The sequence below is a fragment of the Eulemur rufifrons genome, chromosome 6 (assembly GCF_041146395.1).
Source record: "Eulemur rufifrons isolate Redbay chromosome 6, OSU_ERuf_1, whole genome shotgun sequence".
Lineage (NCBI taxonomy): Eukaryota > Metazoa > Chordata > Mammalia > Primates > Lemuridae > Eulemur > Eulemur rufifrons.
Window position 1 is genome coordinate 40136269 of NC_090988.1, and position 15316 is coordinate 40151584.

The following is a 15316-nucleotide window of genomic DNA, read 5'->3' on the forward strand; positions in this document are numbered from 1 at the left end:
GTTCTTTAATTTTCTCACATTTTATTGAAGGCATGGCCTTTCTCATTTTCCCCTGGGCATCTAGTTCTTAGGGCAGTGTCTGACACACAGGGAGCATTCCACAAATATTTATTTAAATCAAGAGCAGTTCTTTGCAGTGCTGCCCATATTAGTTGAAAGCTTTGACTCATTAATATTGCTTTGCAAATAAAACCATTTCTTTCATCCCTGCAGAGAATGACAGCTGTAAGTTGTTCATTCAACAGCCCATCACAGTAGCCTGAACTCCTTGAGCATTTAATTAATTTGAATTTCGTTCACACTTTGCCTATTAGGAAGGCCAGAATACATCCCATTTGGTTTCTAGTTGTGCTGAAATTTGCGAAGCTCGCCGTATCTAGCTCGGCCCGCCCAGGCGAGCGCACAGCCCAATTCCCTCGAGCTCCAGGCTTTCTCCCGGGGTCTCCGCGGAGGAGCGCGAGCCGTGGGGTCGGAGGAAGGTGTTTCGTACACTTACCAACCATAAATCCCACCAGGAAAGATGCCAGCGCTGCAGCCAAGCACATCCAAAGGTACAGACGGCCCCTGGACTTCGCCATGGCTTCTTCAGGACTGAGTTTGGGGCGCCGGCTACCTTCGCGAGCCTCGGGGCTGCGGACGAACAGAGAGCGCGCCCAGGGCGCGTGAGCGCCGCGACGGTCACCGCAGCCCTTCCCAAAGGCCCGCCTCCACCCTCCCCTGTCTGTCCCAGACTAATGAAAACGAGCGAGCGCCGAGCTCGTGCTGGCCCCTGTGGGCCCCGGGGCCCCAGAGCAGCGAGAGGAAGCCTGCAGAGGGAGGACGCATTCTTCCTGTTGGCAGGAAGCTTTGGTTCTGTGGGTCCTGCAGTGACCCGGACGAAGTAGGCAGCCGGAACTGCTGAAAAACGCCCCTGTTTTCTAAAGACCTCACCTACTGCCTCTTTGCCACCCTCTTCCCAAGAATTCCCAGATTTCAGCTGCAAAGTGCATTTAAGTACTGCTTTTCCTGCCCTGTGGATTACTCGGCTTCCAGGTCCTCTGTTCCAATTTTTTACAAGCTAAGGAAGAATTTCTGGTCCTGGGTGCTTCACTGTTAACACGTTTCGTACCTCAACCAGGCATCTACGTCAAAACTGATGGCATTGAATTTTTGTTCCCCCTTACCTAAACAAGTCTTCAAATTCCTGTAAATCTGTTTTCTCTCCTTTAACTGAGGTTTTTACCTACCTCACTAGAATGTTGTAGGTTCAAATTAATGAAATTAACCCATGGTAAGGGCCTTGCACTGCCAATAGTTACTGACAGGAGGTTCTTAATGTTGGGGCTCAGAAACCAATACCCCAAAATATAGCCCTTTGACGTGCTGAACTGAAGAAGCAACCCCAAGGTCTCCCTGACCTTCCCCCTCTCCACCCCTTGCCTCCTGCTTCTCAATCCTTTGTCTCTCCCAAAGCACAGGATAAAGTTGTTCTCTGAAGTTCCCTTATCTACTTGAAGTCCAGACCTGCCAAAGGAATAAAACAATTACCTGTGGTCTCCTCCCTGAGTTTTCATTAACTCAACTCCTACCGCAGGAAAAAAGACTGAAGTCTACTAACACAACTGGGAAGATTTTTGTCACCAACTATTATCTGCTCTGAGGGCCCAGTAGACTTTATCTCAGGCCATTGTATGTTCTTCAAGCTCATTGAATTCCACTAAAAATCATTTGCTACCCACCTAAAATCATCCACACTTCTCCATCTCCCTTTCTCTAAGAAGGGTATATAACCATCTGTACCTCATTGGGTTATTGGGAAATCATTCTCCTACAATTCCCCTTTGCTATACATGTTAAAATAAATTTATATGCCTTTCCTCCTATTAATCTGCCTTTTGTGAGTTTATTTTTCTTTTTTAGCAAAACTTCAGAAGGCAAAAGGGAAGTTTTCCCTTGACTCCTACATTAACAAATGTCATTCCCTTGTCCCCAGTCCCCTATTACATTTATAAAGCATTTCTATTTAAAGCTGTTTAGAACATTTGCAAAACAGTGGTCCTTGTCTATAGAACTCCTACATCCATCCATCTCACCTCAGAGGAGAATTTTAGCAATTTATGATTGTCTTCTTAAATCTAACCAAAACCAGTATTGCAGCCAAAACAAAACTACTGAGTGGACTTTGAAGATCATGGGACATCTAGGATTATACTCCAACCTTCACAGCATTGTCTAGGGCCCTGATGGTAATGCACCTTTGCTCCTACGAAGTTGCTGGAAGATTCTAATTTATTTTTGGGGGGGAGGTAATTGTTTGTAGACATATCTAGTGAACTAATTGATTTTAAAATGTTTGAATGTTGTTTAAGTCCTAACTAATGTCAACTCCTTCAGCTACTGGTCTGTTGGACATTTCCTGACTGATTCCCCAGTGTTTTGTACCTTAGAGATAAATATCTTTTAAACGATATTTTCATAATAAAATAAATTCTCCCCAAACATACACATATAGCAGCATATGTAGGAAATTAGAATGAAATTATTCAAAAGGTTCAATAGCTAGTGAAGTAACCGTACTCCTGAAACATGATCTAAGAAACACTACCCTAGAGGATTATTTTATATGTTGTATTATTAAAGAATATTGATATTTTAATAACTATCCAGTGTCTAACAGTTGGGTGACAAGGGTGTCCTCTATACCAAACAATATCAAATTATATTTGTGCACATATTAACATTTTTAGGCTTGATTATATAATTTGTTAATTTCTAGACTCTTGGCTTTTTCTATCTGTTATGCATGGGACTATTTGTTACTGACTACATATCTCTCAAAAGGCAGATCATAATTATCTCTAGAAAAAGGTTTGTTGGAGAAAGAGAAGGTAAAAGGTAAGGAATAAAATGGCTAAGTTATTTGTGAAATTTGTTTTTCCCACTCCTATCCAAATTTTTATAGCTACTTGAAGTTTGACTAATAGAAGAAATCAATGTATTATTTAGCACAGTTTGACAGTTTGATTAATCTTCCCAAATTTAAATTATATTATTCATCATTCAATCAACATTTATTGAGAGGCTATAGCATGCCACACATTGTGACAAATTCTTAGGATATGATCTTTGCCTTTGTGAAACCTACAATACAATGAGAAGGCAAATGTTGAATAATTAAATGTAAAGAGTTCCAAGAAGAAGCAGTATTACCTCACATATGAACGTTGTCTATACCTCAGTAGGCGGCATCTGCAATCTGTATCTTGACAATCCATTGTAAAAAGTCCAGTTAGCTGGTTCAACAAGTCTTTGGCCTTTTGTTAATACAGAAGCTGAAAGTATTCAGAATTCCATCTTAATTAAGCTTGTAATGGAAGGCTGCTATCAAAAAATAGTTTCTAATTATTACCATCTTGGCAGATAATTGCACCTTGCAAAGCACACTTAACAAAGCAACATTGTTGACTTAGGCTAACCCTTTTCAACTTCTTCTTCAAAGCTAAAAGTATATTATAAAAAGAAAGTTTGGTATTGGAAAACCAATCTCTCAATAAAACCATTTGACACATTTGACCTACTCATGATTTGGTAAACCTCTAACATGACAGAACTCACCATTTTCTCCATTCAAGTTAAATTGTTTTTATATAACATTTTCTCCTCTCTTCTCACATCATAGAAGTTCAAGTCCCTTCAGATGGGTTGTGGCAAGGTTCAAAAACAAAGTGTGACATATGTACTAACAAAGCAGTATATGTAAATTCTGCTTATAGAATTAAGATTTCATTACTAAGCTTTAATAAAAAAGGAATAATGTTTAGCTTGATGATTTGTCAAACTCATAGTCCCACTAGCTGCTATGTCTTCATGTTTTGTTTGAAGATGTTGCCTTATCCTTCATATGAGAGGCTCACTGTATAGATATAGACATTATGCCATTAATGATGTCACAAGGTGGCATTACTAGGGAAGTGACAATAGGCCCACACGATATGGTCATCCAGAAAGCAAATGTTCACTTTCCAAAAAAGCGAATGGTTTATGTCATGATAGCCATGAATCATGATAAAAGATACATTCAAGTTGAGATTCTTGGCCCCCAAATTGTCAAAAATTAGTTACAAACATGAAATAAGATGTTAGAATGTTAGTACATTAAACAATATACCAAAAACTATATAAAAGGTGAGACAGAGAAAGGAGTATAGATAGTGAGCAAAGGTAAAAGACTAATAAAAGGGAGAAGAAATTTTAAAAGAAAAGCAGAAACCATGATTGGATGATTTCCTTCTGATGTCACAATTACTCTACTCAACAATAAATGTAGAAATTAGAAAAGACCCACCAAGTTAAAGTGTAAAATAGAGGGAGGACCCCCACCCATGCCTTCCCATCAACACAGAATGTGCCTCCTATCATGTTAACATTCTGGTTGGAACTGACACTGGTAAGTTATATAACTTGGCCTTTAAACTAGATTTTCCTGCTCAACCCTTATCATTCATACATGCCGTCAGCCTATCACCCATGATAGCTTTAAATATTAGTGCCAGGATCAGGGCACCTTGGTGCTTTTTCTTCTAATACTACCATCCTTTAGCCTCATTTACAGCTGCAGTCTCTGTATTCTTTCAGTATTATTTGATTCTGAATAAATCCCTATAGACTCTTAATCTTCTAACAGACCTGTTTCTACCCCATCTTGTCTGACACCTATTTTCACTTGATGATACCACTTTCCCTGAGAACCAGGTAAGTGGACATTTCCTATTCTTGCTTCTTTATTGACTCATAGAGTCAGAGGGGAAGGACAGACCCTTGCTCTGCTGCTATTCTCTGTGCATTCTCTTCTGAAGTCACTTCCTTCTGATTATATAATTTGCTTCCTCTTTTCATCATGGTTCCCAGTTAAGCTCCAAGATATTCTCCTATCTTTTCCAGTAGTTTTAACAGCTGCATTGTAGAATTTGGGTGTACCTGATTCTTTGGTCCTTTACTCCTCATTTTTTTTCCACTTCTCCCATCCAATCATTTAGGTTGGTCTGTTGGCTCTGCAATCAAAATATATATTGGATCCAGCTGCTCACTCTCTTCACCAGCACTCTTCTAATTTTAGCTACAATAATATCTTACCTAGACTTCTGCAAAGCTTTTTAACTGGTCTCTCTGCCTCCACTCTTGCAGTCCATCTTCCACTCAATAGATTGTTCTTTCTAAGGCAACAATCAGATCATGTTATTATTTAACATCCTCCAAAGCCTTCCCTTTAAACTTAAAAACAATATTTAGACTCATTATAGTGAGTCTCTATCCCACATGATCTAGGGTTTAAATCTCACCTCCCTTCAAAGGAAGACTCCACCAAGGAAATACATGCAAACTAAATACATGCAGACCAGGCAACCAACAAATCAACAAAGATCACCAGCATCACAAAGAACCTGATAAGCCCAAAGGGAGGCCTTAAGGTACATGCCCTCCCAGTACATGTGTCTACAGATGAAACAGGCATTGTTACATGGTAAATGGCTAAGAAAGCCCCTGGCCTTCTATAGTGTTTTATAAGGAATCCTAATAATACAAAATATTAATAGCAAGAATGGGGTGTCCAACAATTTTATAATTGGAAGAATTTATTGGAAAAACTAAAATTATTTTGTATTTTTACTCTAGACAATTGAGACTCTTTAATTAACTGGTTACTCTCCCTGATCAGCTAAACTGACCAAGAATAGTATAGTTCATAACAATAGAAATATAATATCTATTCCGTAAGCCATATCCACAATAACCCCATAATTCCCTAAGCTGCACTGCCAGTATTCGGGATTCAGCGCTTATTCCCAGCTAAGTCTCAGATCACTTTGAAAAAGGCTGGCAGGCATTTGCCATGCCTTCTCACTACTATCCCACCTTTCATGTAAAATGCCTTCATTTGTTAGACCCAAATAAGGCTATTAATGAATGAGTGAAAGAAGTTTTCAGATGATCAAGTGATGAATTTGCAGCAGACTCTGGTTTGTACATGGAAAGCGGGTGAATAAGATCACGAGAAGAAGAGACAAAGAGTCAGGGAATCATGGTGGGGCCCAAGGGGATGTGAAATAGCCCGTTTAATGAATGAATGTTCTCTGGCCTTCACAAAGACCAAAACTGTCACAGGCTACCTATCTTGAGTCCCAAAATACCCACAGGTAACCTATCCACAACAAAACTAAATCTCTAACCAACATAGACTTTTTTTTTTTTTTTACTCCTCCTTAAAGTCTCTTCTCATAAAAAAGATGTCAAAGATGTAACTTGATAACACTAGCCAAAAAAAACAGTGGTTATTAATGTATCAGAGAAAGTATATTTAAGAGCAAAGAATACTAGTAAGGATAAAAGTAGGTTATTTTAGAATCATAAAGTGGTCAATTCAAGAGGACATAACAATCCTAAACATGTGTGCACCTATGAACAGACTTTCAGAATACACGAAGCAAACATGGGTAGAACTGCAAGAGGCAGACAAATCCACAATTATAGAGTTTGATACTCCTCTATCAATAATTGACAGAAAAAGTAGACATGAAATCAATAAGGACATATAGGATGTTGCAACGCTATCAACCAACAACAGCATATTATGCATTTTTTCAATTGTTCACAAACCAATTAACAAGTCCCCATTATGTGCTGTAAAACTAGTCTAAACAACTTTGAAATTATTAAAATCACACAAAATACATTTTAGGAGTACGATGGAATCAAATCAGACACAAATAACAGAAAGATATCTGGAAAATCCCCAATTATTTGCAAACCCAATAACATACTCTAAAATAACATATAACTCAAAGAATTAATCTAAAGGGAAATCATATAATATTTTAAACTTAATTAAACTGAAAACACTACATGCAAAAATTTGCAGAGTGTCAGTAATGCAGTACTTAGAAAGAAAATTGTAGCACTAAAAGCCCATATATTAGAAAAGAAGATCTCAAATGAATAACTTCAGATTTCACCCTAAGAAACTAGAATGATAATATAAATTAAACCCAAAGTAAGCAAAACCACAGAAATAACAATCTGAGCAGAAATAAATGATACAGAAAACCAAAGCAATTGAGATCAATAAAACCAAAACCTATTGATCTTTGAGAAGATCAATCAACTTGATAACCTCTAGTCAGAGTGACAAGGAAATAAAAGAGAGAAGACAGAAATTGCCTATCAGGAATGAGAAAGGTGACAATGCTGTAGATTCTACAGATATTAAAAGAAGAGTAAGAAAATGTTTTGAACAACTTTATGCCAATATTTTAGGCAATTTTGATAAAATAGGGGAAAAAAAAAAAAAAACCTCCTGAAAGGAACTTCAGCCAAAGACTACAAGGAACACACCTATAATTAAGCAAATTGGATTTGTTACTTCTTTCCATGAAGGAGAACACATACCAAAGGAAACCAACAGGTATCTCAGTGGTAGGGTATTAGAAGGACCTATTATGGGATTTGAACTTTGGTTGGGAGATATGAGTGCGGGTCCGATAAAGAGGGAGTTTGCTCTAATTGGATGCTGTTAGAAAGCAGAGGCATGTGGTCCACGCATTTCATTCCTAGGTATTACCCAGAGAAATCAAAGTGTATGTCCTTATAAAGATTTGTACATGAGTGTTCACAGCAGCTTTATTTATTATACCTGCAAACTGGAAACAACTAAAATTTTCATTAACAAGCATTGTAAAAGGTAAACAAACTGTGATATATCTATTTAATCAAATGCTATTCTTCAATAAGAATTTATGCACATAACAAGGATGAATCTCAAAACAAATGCCGAGTGAAAGAAGATGGGCAAAAGCAAATATATATGATTCATTTATATAAAATTCTAGAAAATGCAAACTCACCTAATAGTGTCAGAAGGCAGATCAGTAGTTGCCAGGAGAGGAACAGCAGAGATCAGGACAGTGAGATTACAAAGTGGCACAAGGAAGCTTTTAGGTGATGGATGTTCATTATCTTGATTGTGGTGATGGTTTTACACATGAACACACATGCCAAAACTTAAACGGGGCAGCTGTAAAGATATGCAGTTCATTATATATCAATTATGCCTGAAAAAAGCTGTTTTTTTTAAAAAGGAAAGAAGATAGTTGGCTTTCCTAAACTTTATGCACAGTCACCTGAACCAGAAAAAATGGACTTGACCAAGACCCTACTTCTTCCTCTATGAGTGCCAGTAGTCATATCTCAATTAGTATGTGTATATTTTTAAAATGTATTAATATTAGCTTTGATTGACAAATAAAACTAATGGGGTACAATTGATGTTGTGATATATGTATATAATGTGAAATGATTGAATCAATCTCATTGACATATACCTCACTGTGCTCATATATCATTTTTTACGGTGAGACATTTGAAATTTACACTTAGTTATTTTGAAATATGTAATACATTATTGACTAAAGTTACCCTACAGTACAATAGATCTCAAAACCTATACCTTTTGCCTATCTGAAACTTTGTATTCTTTGATCAACAACTCTCCTTTCCCTCCCTCTGCACCCCTACTCCTGGCAACCATCCTTCTACTCTCTACTTCTAGCATACAAGCATATTTTTATGGAATGAACTTGAAAGTAAGTAATCTGAAAGGTTAATTGGAAGTTGAGGCTTATATATGAGCCTCTTCCCCGCCCCCCCCCCCCCCATGTGTGTGATAAGTAAAACCATGTTTTCTCCCTTGCCTATCTAGGCAATATTATGACTCACTATTATGTTTGAAGACTAAATTATAGTCTCGAGTTCATGGAATCCACACAGAAAAATTTAGAGAATTTTTGTTTTCTTCTTGGCTCAAACACTGATTTTCCTTTTGCTTCTCTACTTAGAAATCTTGATTCCTACTCAGCACAAAAATTCTTATCTTCTCTGCATACTAGAACCATTTCATCAATCACATTGTCTCTATGCATGATGTTTACGGGCCCCACCTAGATTGGCTGAAAAGACTTTGCTTCAAAAAGTATACTTTAGGCTGGGCACGGTGGCTCACGCCTGTAATCCTAGCACTCTGGGAGGCCAAGGCGGGTGGATCGCTCAAGGTCAGGAGTTCGAGACCAGCCTGAGCAAGAGCGAGACCCCGTCTCTACTAAAAATAGAAAGAAATTATCTGGCCAACTAAAATATATATAGAAAAAATTAGCCGGGCATGGTGGCGCATGCCTGTAGTCCCAGCTACTCGGGAGGCTGAGGCAGGAGGATCGCTTGAGCCCAGGAGTTTGAGGTTGCTGTGAGCTAGACTGACGCCACGGCACTCACTCTAGCCCGGGCAACAGAGTGAGACTCTGTCTCAAAAAAAAAAAAAGTATACTTTATTCCTTTTTTCTTTTTTAAAAAATTTTCTGTCAGCCTCTGAAGGGACAAACTATCCCCCCGCTGCCATATTCCCTCTACCTTCAGCTTCCCTCAGACTGAAAGTATCAACACTCACTAGGTGAATTGCTGTAGGTAATTTATGTTGTTGCTATCGCAATAGACTTTATTCTTAGTAAGGATCTGAGGAAAATGACCTTAAATGTTATTTCAGTCAGGTTGTATACAAATGTCTATCAATGTCCTCTATGGTTATTTTCAGGCTCATTTTTGTATAGTTTACCTCTGTCCCAACTTTGACAGTCATTTGTGGTTTCCAAGAGGAGGATACAGACAATGCTACTCAGAGTTTTTAACTTACAGATGTCTGTAATAAACTAGCATTAGAATTACCTTGGAGCTTTAAAAATGCCAATGATTGAAGCCCAATCCTAGAGATTCTGATTTAATTGGTCTGATCCTGGGTGTTAATTGAGCTTGCCATGTGATTATGCATCTAGGGTTTCCAACCACTATTCTATAACCTTGTTACTTGAAGTTCATTCAAAAGATCAGCAGCGTCAATATCACCTGGGAACAGTCTCCAGCCTCACTTTAAATTTACTCAGTACGAATCTACATGTTGATAAGATACCCAGGTGAACTAAATGAACTTTAATTTAGAGAAGCACTTGGTGTCTAGAAAACATACAAACTCCAGTGGGAATCAAATTCTTAAAGAGAGTTTATTTTTTGAGCACAAGTTTTTCAAATGCATTCTTCAAGATTAATTGAATATCTTTAACAGTTTGAATTTTTATATAAATTTTAGAATTCACTTTTTTAAAACAAACCTGTGTTTTCCCTTGGATCAACTTTTATTTTTCACAGAAAAAAAAAGCTGCTTGGTTTGTAGTTTTCACCTTAATCAATTAGTATTATCTGAGACAAATTATTTAACAAATTAAACCATCGATTAAACTATATTATCGTAAATCAATTCCTTAAGGAAAATGTCTCTAAAGTGGCATCATATTTAAGAAATTGGGAAATTAGGATTCTTGTTGGGATTACACACACGCAATGCTTTTTATAATACCTTGTACTAGGAGAATATTTCCACAAGGGGGCAGTAGTATATCAATTTTATCCTCTGAAAGCTGCAAGCTTTTGCGTATTGAAAGATAAAATGGGCCTTTCTGAATTCAATCCAGTGTTTAGAATACAACAATTTGATTTAATAGGTCCTTAAAACTTATAGTCTTAGATGATTCATTTTAGTGACTTAAATTATTTTGCATTTAAAAATACTTAAAGGAATATGTACTATGCATACTGACTGATTTGACCTGTGAAGATGTTTTTACTTTATTTTCAGAAATATGCCTTTAAAAAATTTTTAAACTTCCCAAACTATGATTTTTTTATTTTATTAAAAAATAATGTGCAGATGATGTGCGCTCGCTAAAAAAAGGGGAAAAAAAAGAAAAAAATAATGGACCCACATTGTATCCAATTGAATTTTAATAAGGATTCAAAAGCAACTCATTTTTTCCAACAAATGTTGCTGGGACAATTGGACATCCATAAGTACAAAAATGAACCCTGACCTAAATTCATACCTTAAACAAAAATTAACTCAAATGAATCACAGACTTAAATGTAAAATATAATCTTGTAAAACTTTTTTTAAAAAAGGAGAAAATTCTTGGGACCTGGGCTAGGTAAAGAATTTTTAAGCTTGATATCAAAAGCAAAATCCAAAAAAGAAAAAAATCAATAAAATTGGTCTTCATTAAAATAAAAATTTTGCTCTTGGAAAGATCCTGTAAAAAGAATTCAAGGATAAATTACAGACTGGGAGAAATAATTTGCATATCTGACAAAGGACTTAGATATCTAGAATATGTGAAGAATTCTCAAAACTCAATAAAAACAAGGTACCCAATTAGAAAATAGGCATAAGGGACCTCTCTGTATTATAACTTAAACTACCTGTGAATCTACAGTTGTCTCAAAATTAAAAAAAATAATAATGCTTGTTTTTAGCATATAAAATATTCAGAGAACATAGAATTGTATAAAGTTAAATTATTGAACCATTTATTCAATCTAAATATTTCTTAATGCATATACCCATTTGCTTGAGGATGTGTGCATGTATTAATATTTTTTACAGTAATATGGTCACGAGTATATAGATTACTTTTTAAAGTTTTCAGTTACCCCACATAAGTTTTTGATTCTCTCATTCTTAATAGCCGAATAGTATTTCATTTTGTAATTAAATCGGTGATAGATTTATTCTTTTTAAATTATGCTTTCATATTTTCTTCATTATAATGTTGCAATGCACAAAAATACAAATCAAGGAGGCTTTCTTCTGTATCTCTGTCAAATAACTTTGAATTAAAATTACTAATTCAAATTATAAGCAAAATAAACATCTTAATTAATAGGGCTTCTGTTTAAGATGTTAGTAGCAGCAACATAGTTTTATTCATAGCCCTGAATCTTTCACAAAAACTGACAGAATAACTGGGATAACAAGGTAATATCCAGGAAAAAGCAATGTGACAAGTTATCCCCAGGAACCTCTTGTGAAGTCAAACCACAGGGAATCAAGAGAATCATCAACTGTCTTGGAAGAAGTGAAGGAAAGGAAAAGGATTTTCAAAAGCCCTGAGAACTGGAAAACCTAGAAATCCAAGTGCTAACACATATACTCCTCAAACTGCTGACCTCGAGCAATCCTCCCGCCTCGGCCTCCCAGAGTGCTGGGATTACAGGCGTGAGCCACCAGGGGGCTTCCTGCACCCCAACTCGTGGCAGAGAGTGAGGACGGCAAAAGCAGGTGCTGTGAGTGGTCTGTAACTTATGAACTCTACAAATTAACCACCTCTAGCACGAAGCCCTGTCCTTAGGAGAAACTGCAGCAAGTCAATTATAAATTGAGTTGGATAAGGACATGGAAGCTTAAGAAAAGAGCAGGTCCAGGTTAACATGCAAGGGAGCAAGGAAAAGGCAGTTCTCAGCAAGTTCAAGCATAGATGATTCCTTTACCTTCTAGTTCTGGAAATACCAAATGCAGTATATGTAAAATAAGAAATTTGAAGTTGAAGATTATATATACAATCTTCTGACCCATTGTTACTAATCCAGTCTTCCCTCTACTCAGATCTGTCCCACTACAGACAGACTAACAGATGCTTAGCAAATAGTATCTAATATTTTCTTAGGAAAATAGGTGCTTCCTTAAATTCCTACCTCTAGATCTATAAATTGGTTTGAGCCAACACTAGTTCTTGATCCTGCCCATCTTGTTGAGGGCAGGGCTTCTCTCCTCCTGTGGAAACCGATAAACTCCACCTGCTCACCATCAGCCATCCTCTCCTGAAACTTAGACCCTGCTCTGGGCTGTCATCCCTCCTAGTCCAGAATGAACGTATTCATTCTCCTTCTCTGTCATTTGCTCTCTCTCATCTCTATTCCATCAACATATAATGTTTGTTTGTTCATTTGCTCCTGTATTAAAAATGCCAAATACACAAACAAAACACAAAAAACCTTCCGGTAGTATGGTAGTGTGTACTGAGTTTTGTTTTATAATTAATGGGTGATAGGTTTATTCTTTTCAAATAATTTGTGCTTTCATATTTTATTCATTAAAATATAACTTAAAAAACAGAACAAATGCAGGATAAACCTTACAGAAGGAAATGTAATTGTTAGGTGCTCTGACAATATAGAAATGAGAGACTAAAAATGGGAGGAAAAGGAAAAGAAAAGATATTCTATAGATTTACTGACTGCTCATCTATCCTGGAAGTCAAAGGATTTTGTTTGTAAGAAGATAGGCATGTTTAATACCCCCAAAGGAAACATTTAAAGTTAATATCAAATTGGGGGATGACGGATCACATGGGGAGGAGAAGGAATAGAATACAGCTGGTATCATTGTTCTCAGTTTGAAGACAACAGCTACTGTCTGAAGAAATGACTTTAGGGAATTATATATGGCAGGGATCAGAACAAAAATCCAACCTTCCTAAACATCACAACACCAAAACAAAACCAATAAAAACAAATGAGATTGTGAAAGACAGATGTGTTCGTATAAATCAATAGAATAAAATACTATAACCAAAATATGACCAAACAAAATTCTCATATCAATAAAAGTAAATAGGCTTGACTCTTATTAAAAGAAAAAATATTGTCATATTGAATCACAAAGCAAGACTCAATTCTATGATGGATATAAGACACAAAGCGTTTTAGAAAAATTAAAAATAAAAGTATGGGCAATAAATAAAAGGCTCTTCTCTTTATTCATAAGGAGTATAAAGCAGTACGTAAACACATGATACATCTTTCCCTTTTGTACTTAACAGATGTTACAGCACTAGTGTGAGTTTACTTTGAATATATAAAGGAAACACCTTTATATGATTAGAAATAGAATTGGAGACAGTGATAAAAAGGAGAAAATAATCACCTCCACACTGAGGGCTGGGAGGAAAGAGCCATTTGCTGGGTACACCGTGACTACATTACCATAAGGCAAGCTATCCCAATTAGAATGTCCTTGCCCTTCGCTGAGTTCATGTATGAGCCTGCAAAAGTAGTGCTGCTTCCCACAAATTTGCTATCAGCTGTGCCATTGCTGTCCACACAGAATGAAATATAAGACCTAGATTCAGTTGTTATGTTATTGTTGGTCATATCTGGCTCTTTACAGAGGTTGTGTTATTTCAATTATATTTTGGATAATTCATTTAGTGTCAGATAAATAATCTTTCCAGAATGTGATGAGAACTACAGCTTGATCCATATAAAATGACCCTTTGGTAGAGATCCAGGCATTGAGTTTATTTTCAATTACTAACATTACAGAATCCTGGTCAGATTGAGAAACAGATTACCTTTCTATTTTCCTGGGATATGAGCACGGTTAGGTTTAGTGTGAGAGTGCTTGAAAGTTTATGATTTTTAACATTTTATTTATTTTTGTGTCTTTATCACAATAAAATTAATGCTGAAAATCGGTATTAAACAAATTAATTTAGGATGATATTTTCCCCCTTTCTTCTAATGAGAGGATATCCACAGATATGTGAGGAGCTTGATTCACCTCGAAATGTGTTGAGGGCCACAGATTCACCTAGTAATGTTTAGGGACACCTCCCCAAGTTGTGGATGGAGGGCGGAGTAAATGTAAGATAGAATCAGGCTTATACAGATCAGATGGGAGTATTATGTCCCTCCAGAAACATGGTGTATACCTAGGGGATCCGTTCTCAATATCAGTGTCTTAACAATTGTAAGATTCACTATTGACCAAGACAATAACTAAGTAATTTTTATATAATTTGGTACAACAATATTGGAAATGTGTATGCACTGTTTTTCAATTTTTCTAGTTATAATAATTTATTACACCTTGAATTGACAGAACAGTATACTTAGAATACATATAGAATAAGCACAGAATGAACACCCATGTCTCCAGCTTTCTGGTTTAAGAGCTAGAACTTATGATTGCTTTTGAAGTGACTTGTGCAACTTTTGCTGATTACATCCCCTTCTTTCACACTCGAATGACAACCACTGTGAATTCTATGTGTATGGAACTGTGTTTTATCATTTTATCATCTTCATACTTTATATTTTAATATTTTAATACAATAGGCTTACTCATTTTTGAAAGTTTTGAATGTTATGCAAATAGAATCCATGTTTCCTATAATTTGGTTTTTTGAAAATTATCTTCCTGAAATTTTTCTGTTATTTGTGCATGGTGGTGCATGCCTGTAGTCCCAGCTACTTGGGAGGCAGAGGCAGGAGGATCGCTTGAGCCCGGGAGTATGAGGTTGCTGTGAGCTAGGCTGATGCCACGGCACTCACTCTAGCCTGGGCAACAGAGTGAGACTCTGTCTCATAAAAAAAGAAAAAAAAAAAAGAAATTAACTGGACAACTAAAAAT

General features: G+C 36.5%; 1 protein-coding gene and 1 non-coding gene across 3 annotated transcripts in view; both read right to left on the reverse strand.

Moving 5' to 3' along the window:
• NAALAD2 (N-acetylated alpha-linked acidic dipeptidase 2) overlaps window positions 1–609 on the reverse strand; it is a 38496-nt gene extending 37887 nt beyond the window's left edge. Inside the window, exon 1 of one of the 2 annotated variants that reach the window (XM_069469078.1) lies at window positions 497–609. In XM_069469078.1, the coding sequence (XP_069325179.1) occupies window positions 497–578 (82 nt within the window). In that variant the 5' untranslated portion in view covers window positions 579–609. The remainder of the gene's footprint in view (window positions 1–496) is intronic. The other variant, XM_069469079.1, reaches the window with a different exon arrangement.
• Window positions 610–9440: 8831 nt separating this feature from the next.
• Window positions 9441–9511, reverse strand: LOC138385600 (small nucleolar RNA SNORD56). Its single transcript, XR_011233820.1, has one exon. It is a non-coding gene; the product is annotated as a small nucleolar RNA SNORD56 (small nucleolar RNA).
• Between the last annotated feature and the right edge of the window lie 5805 nt (window positions 9512–15316).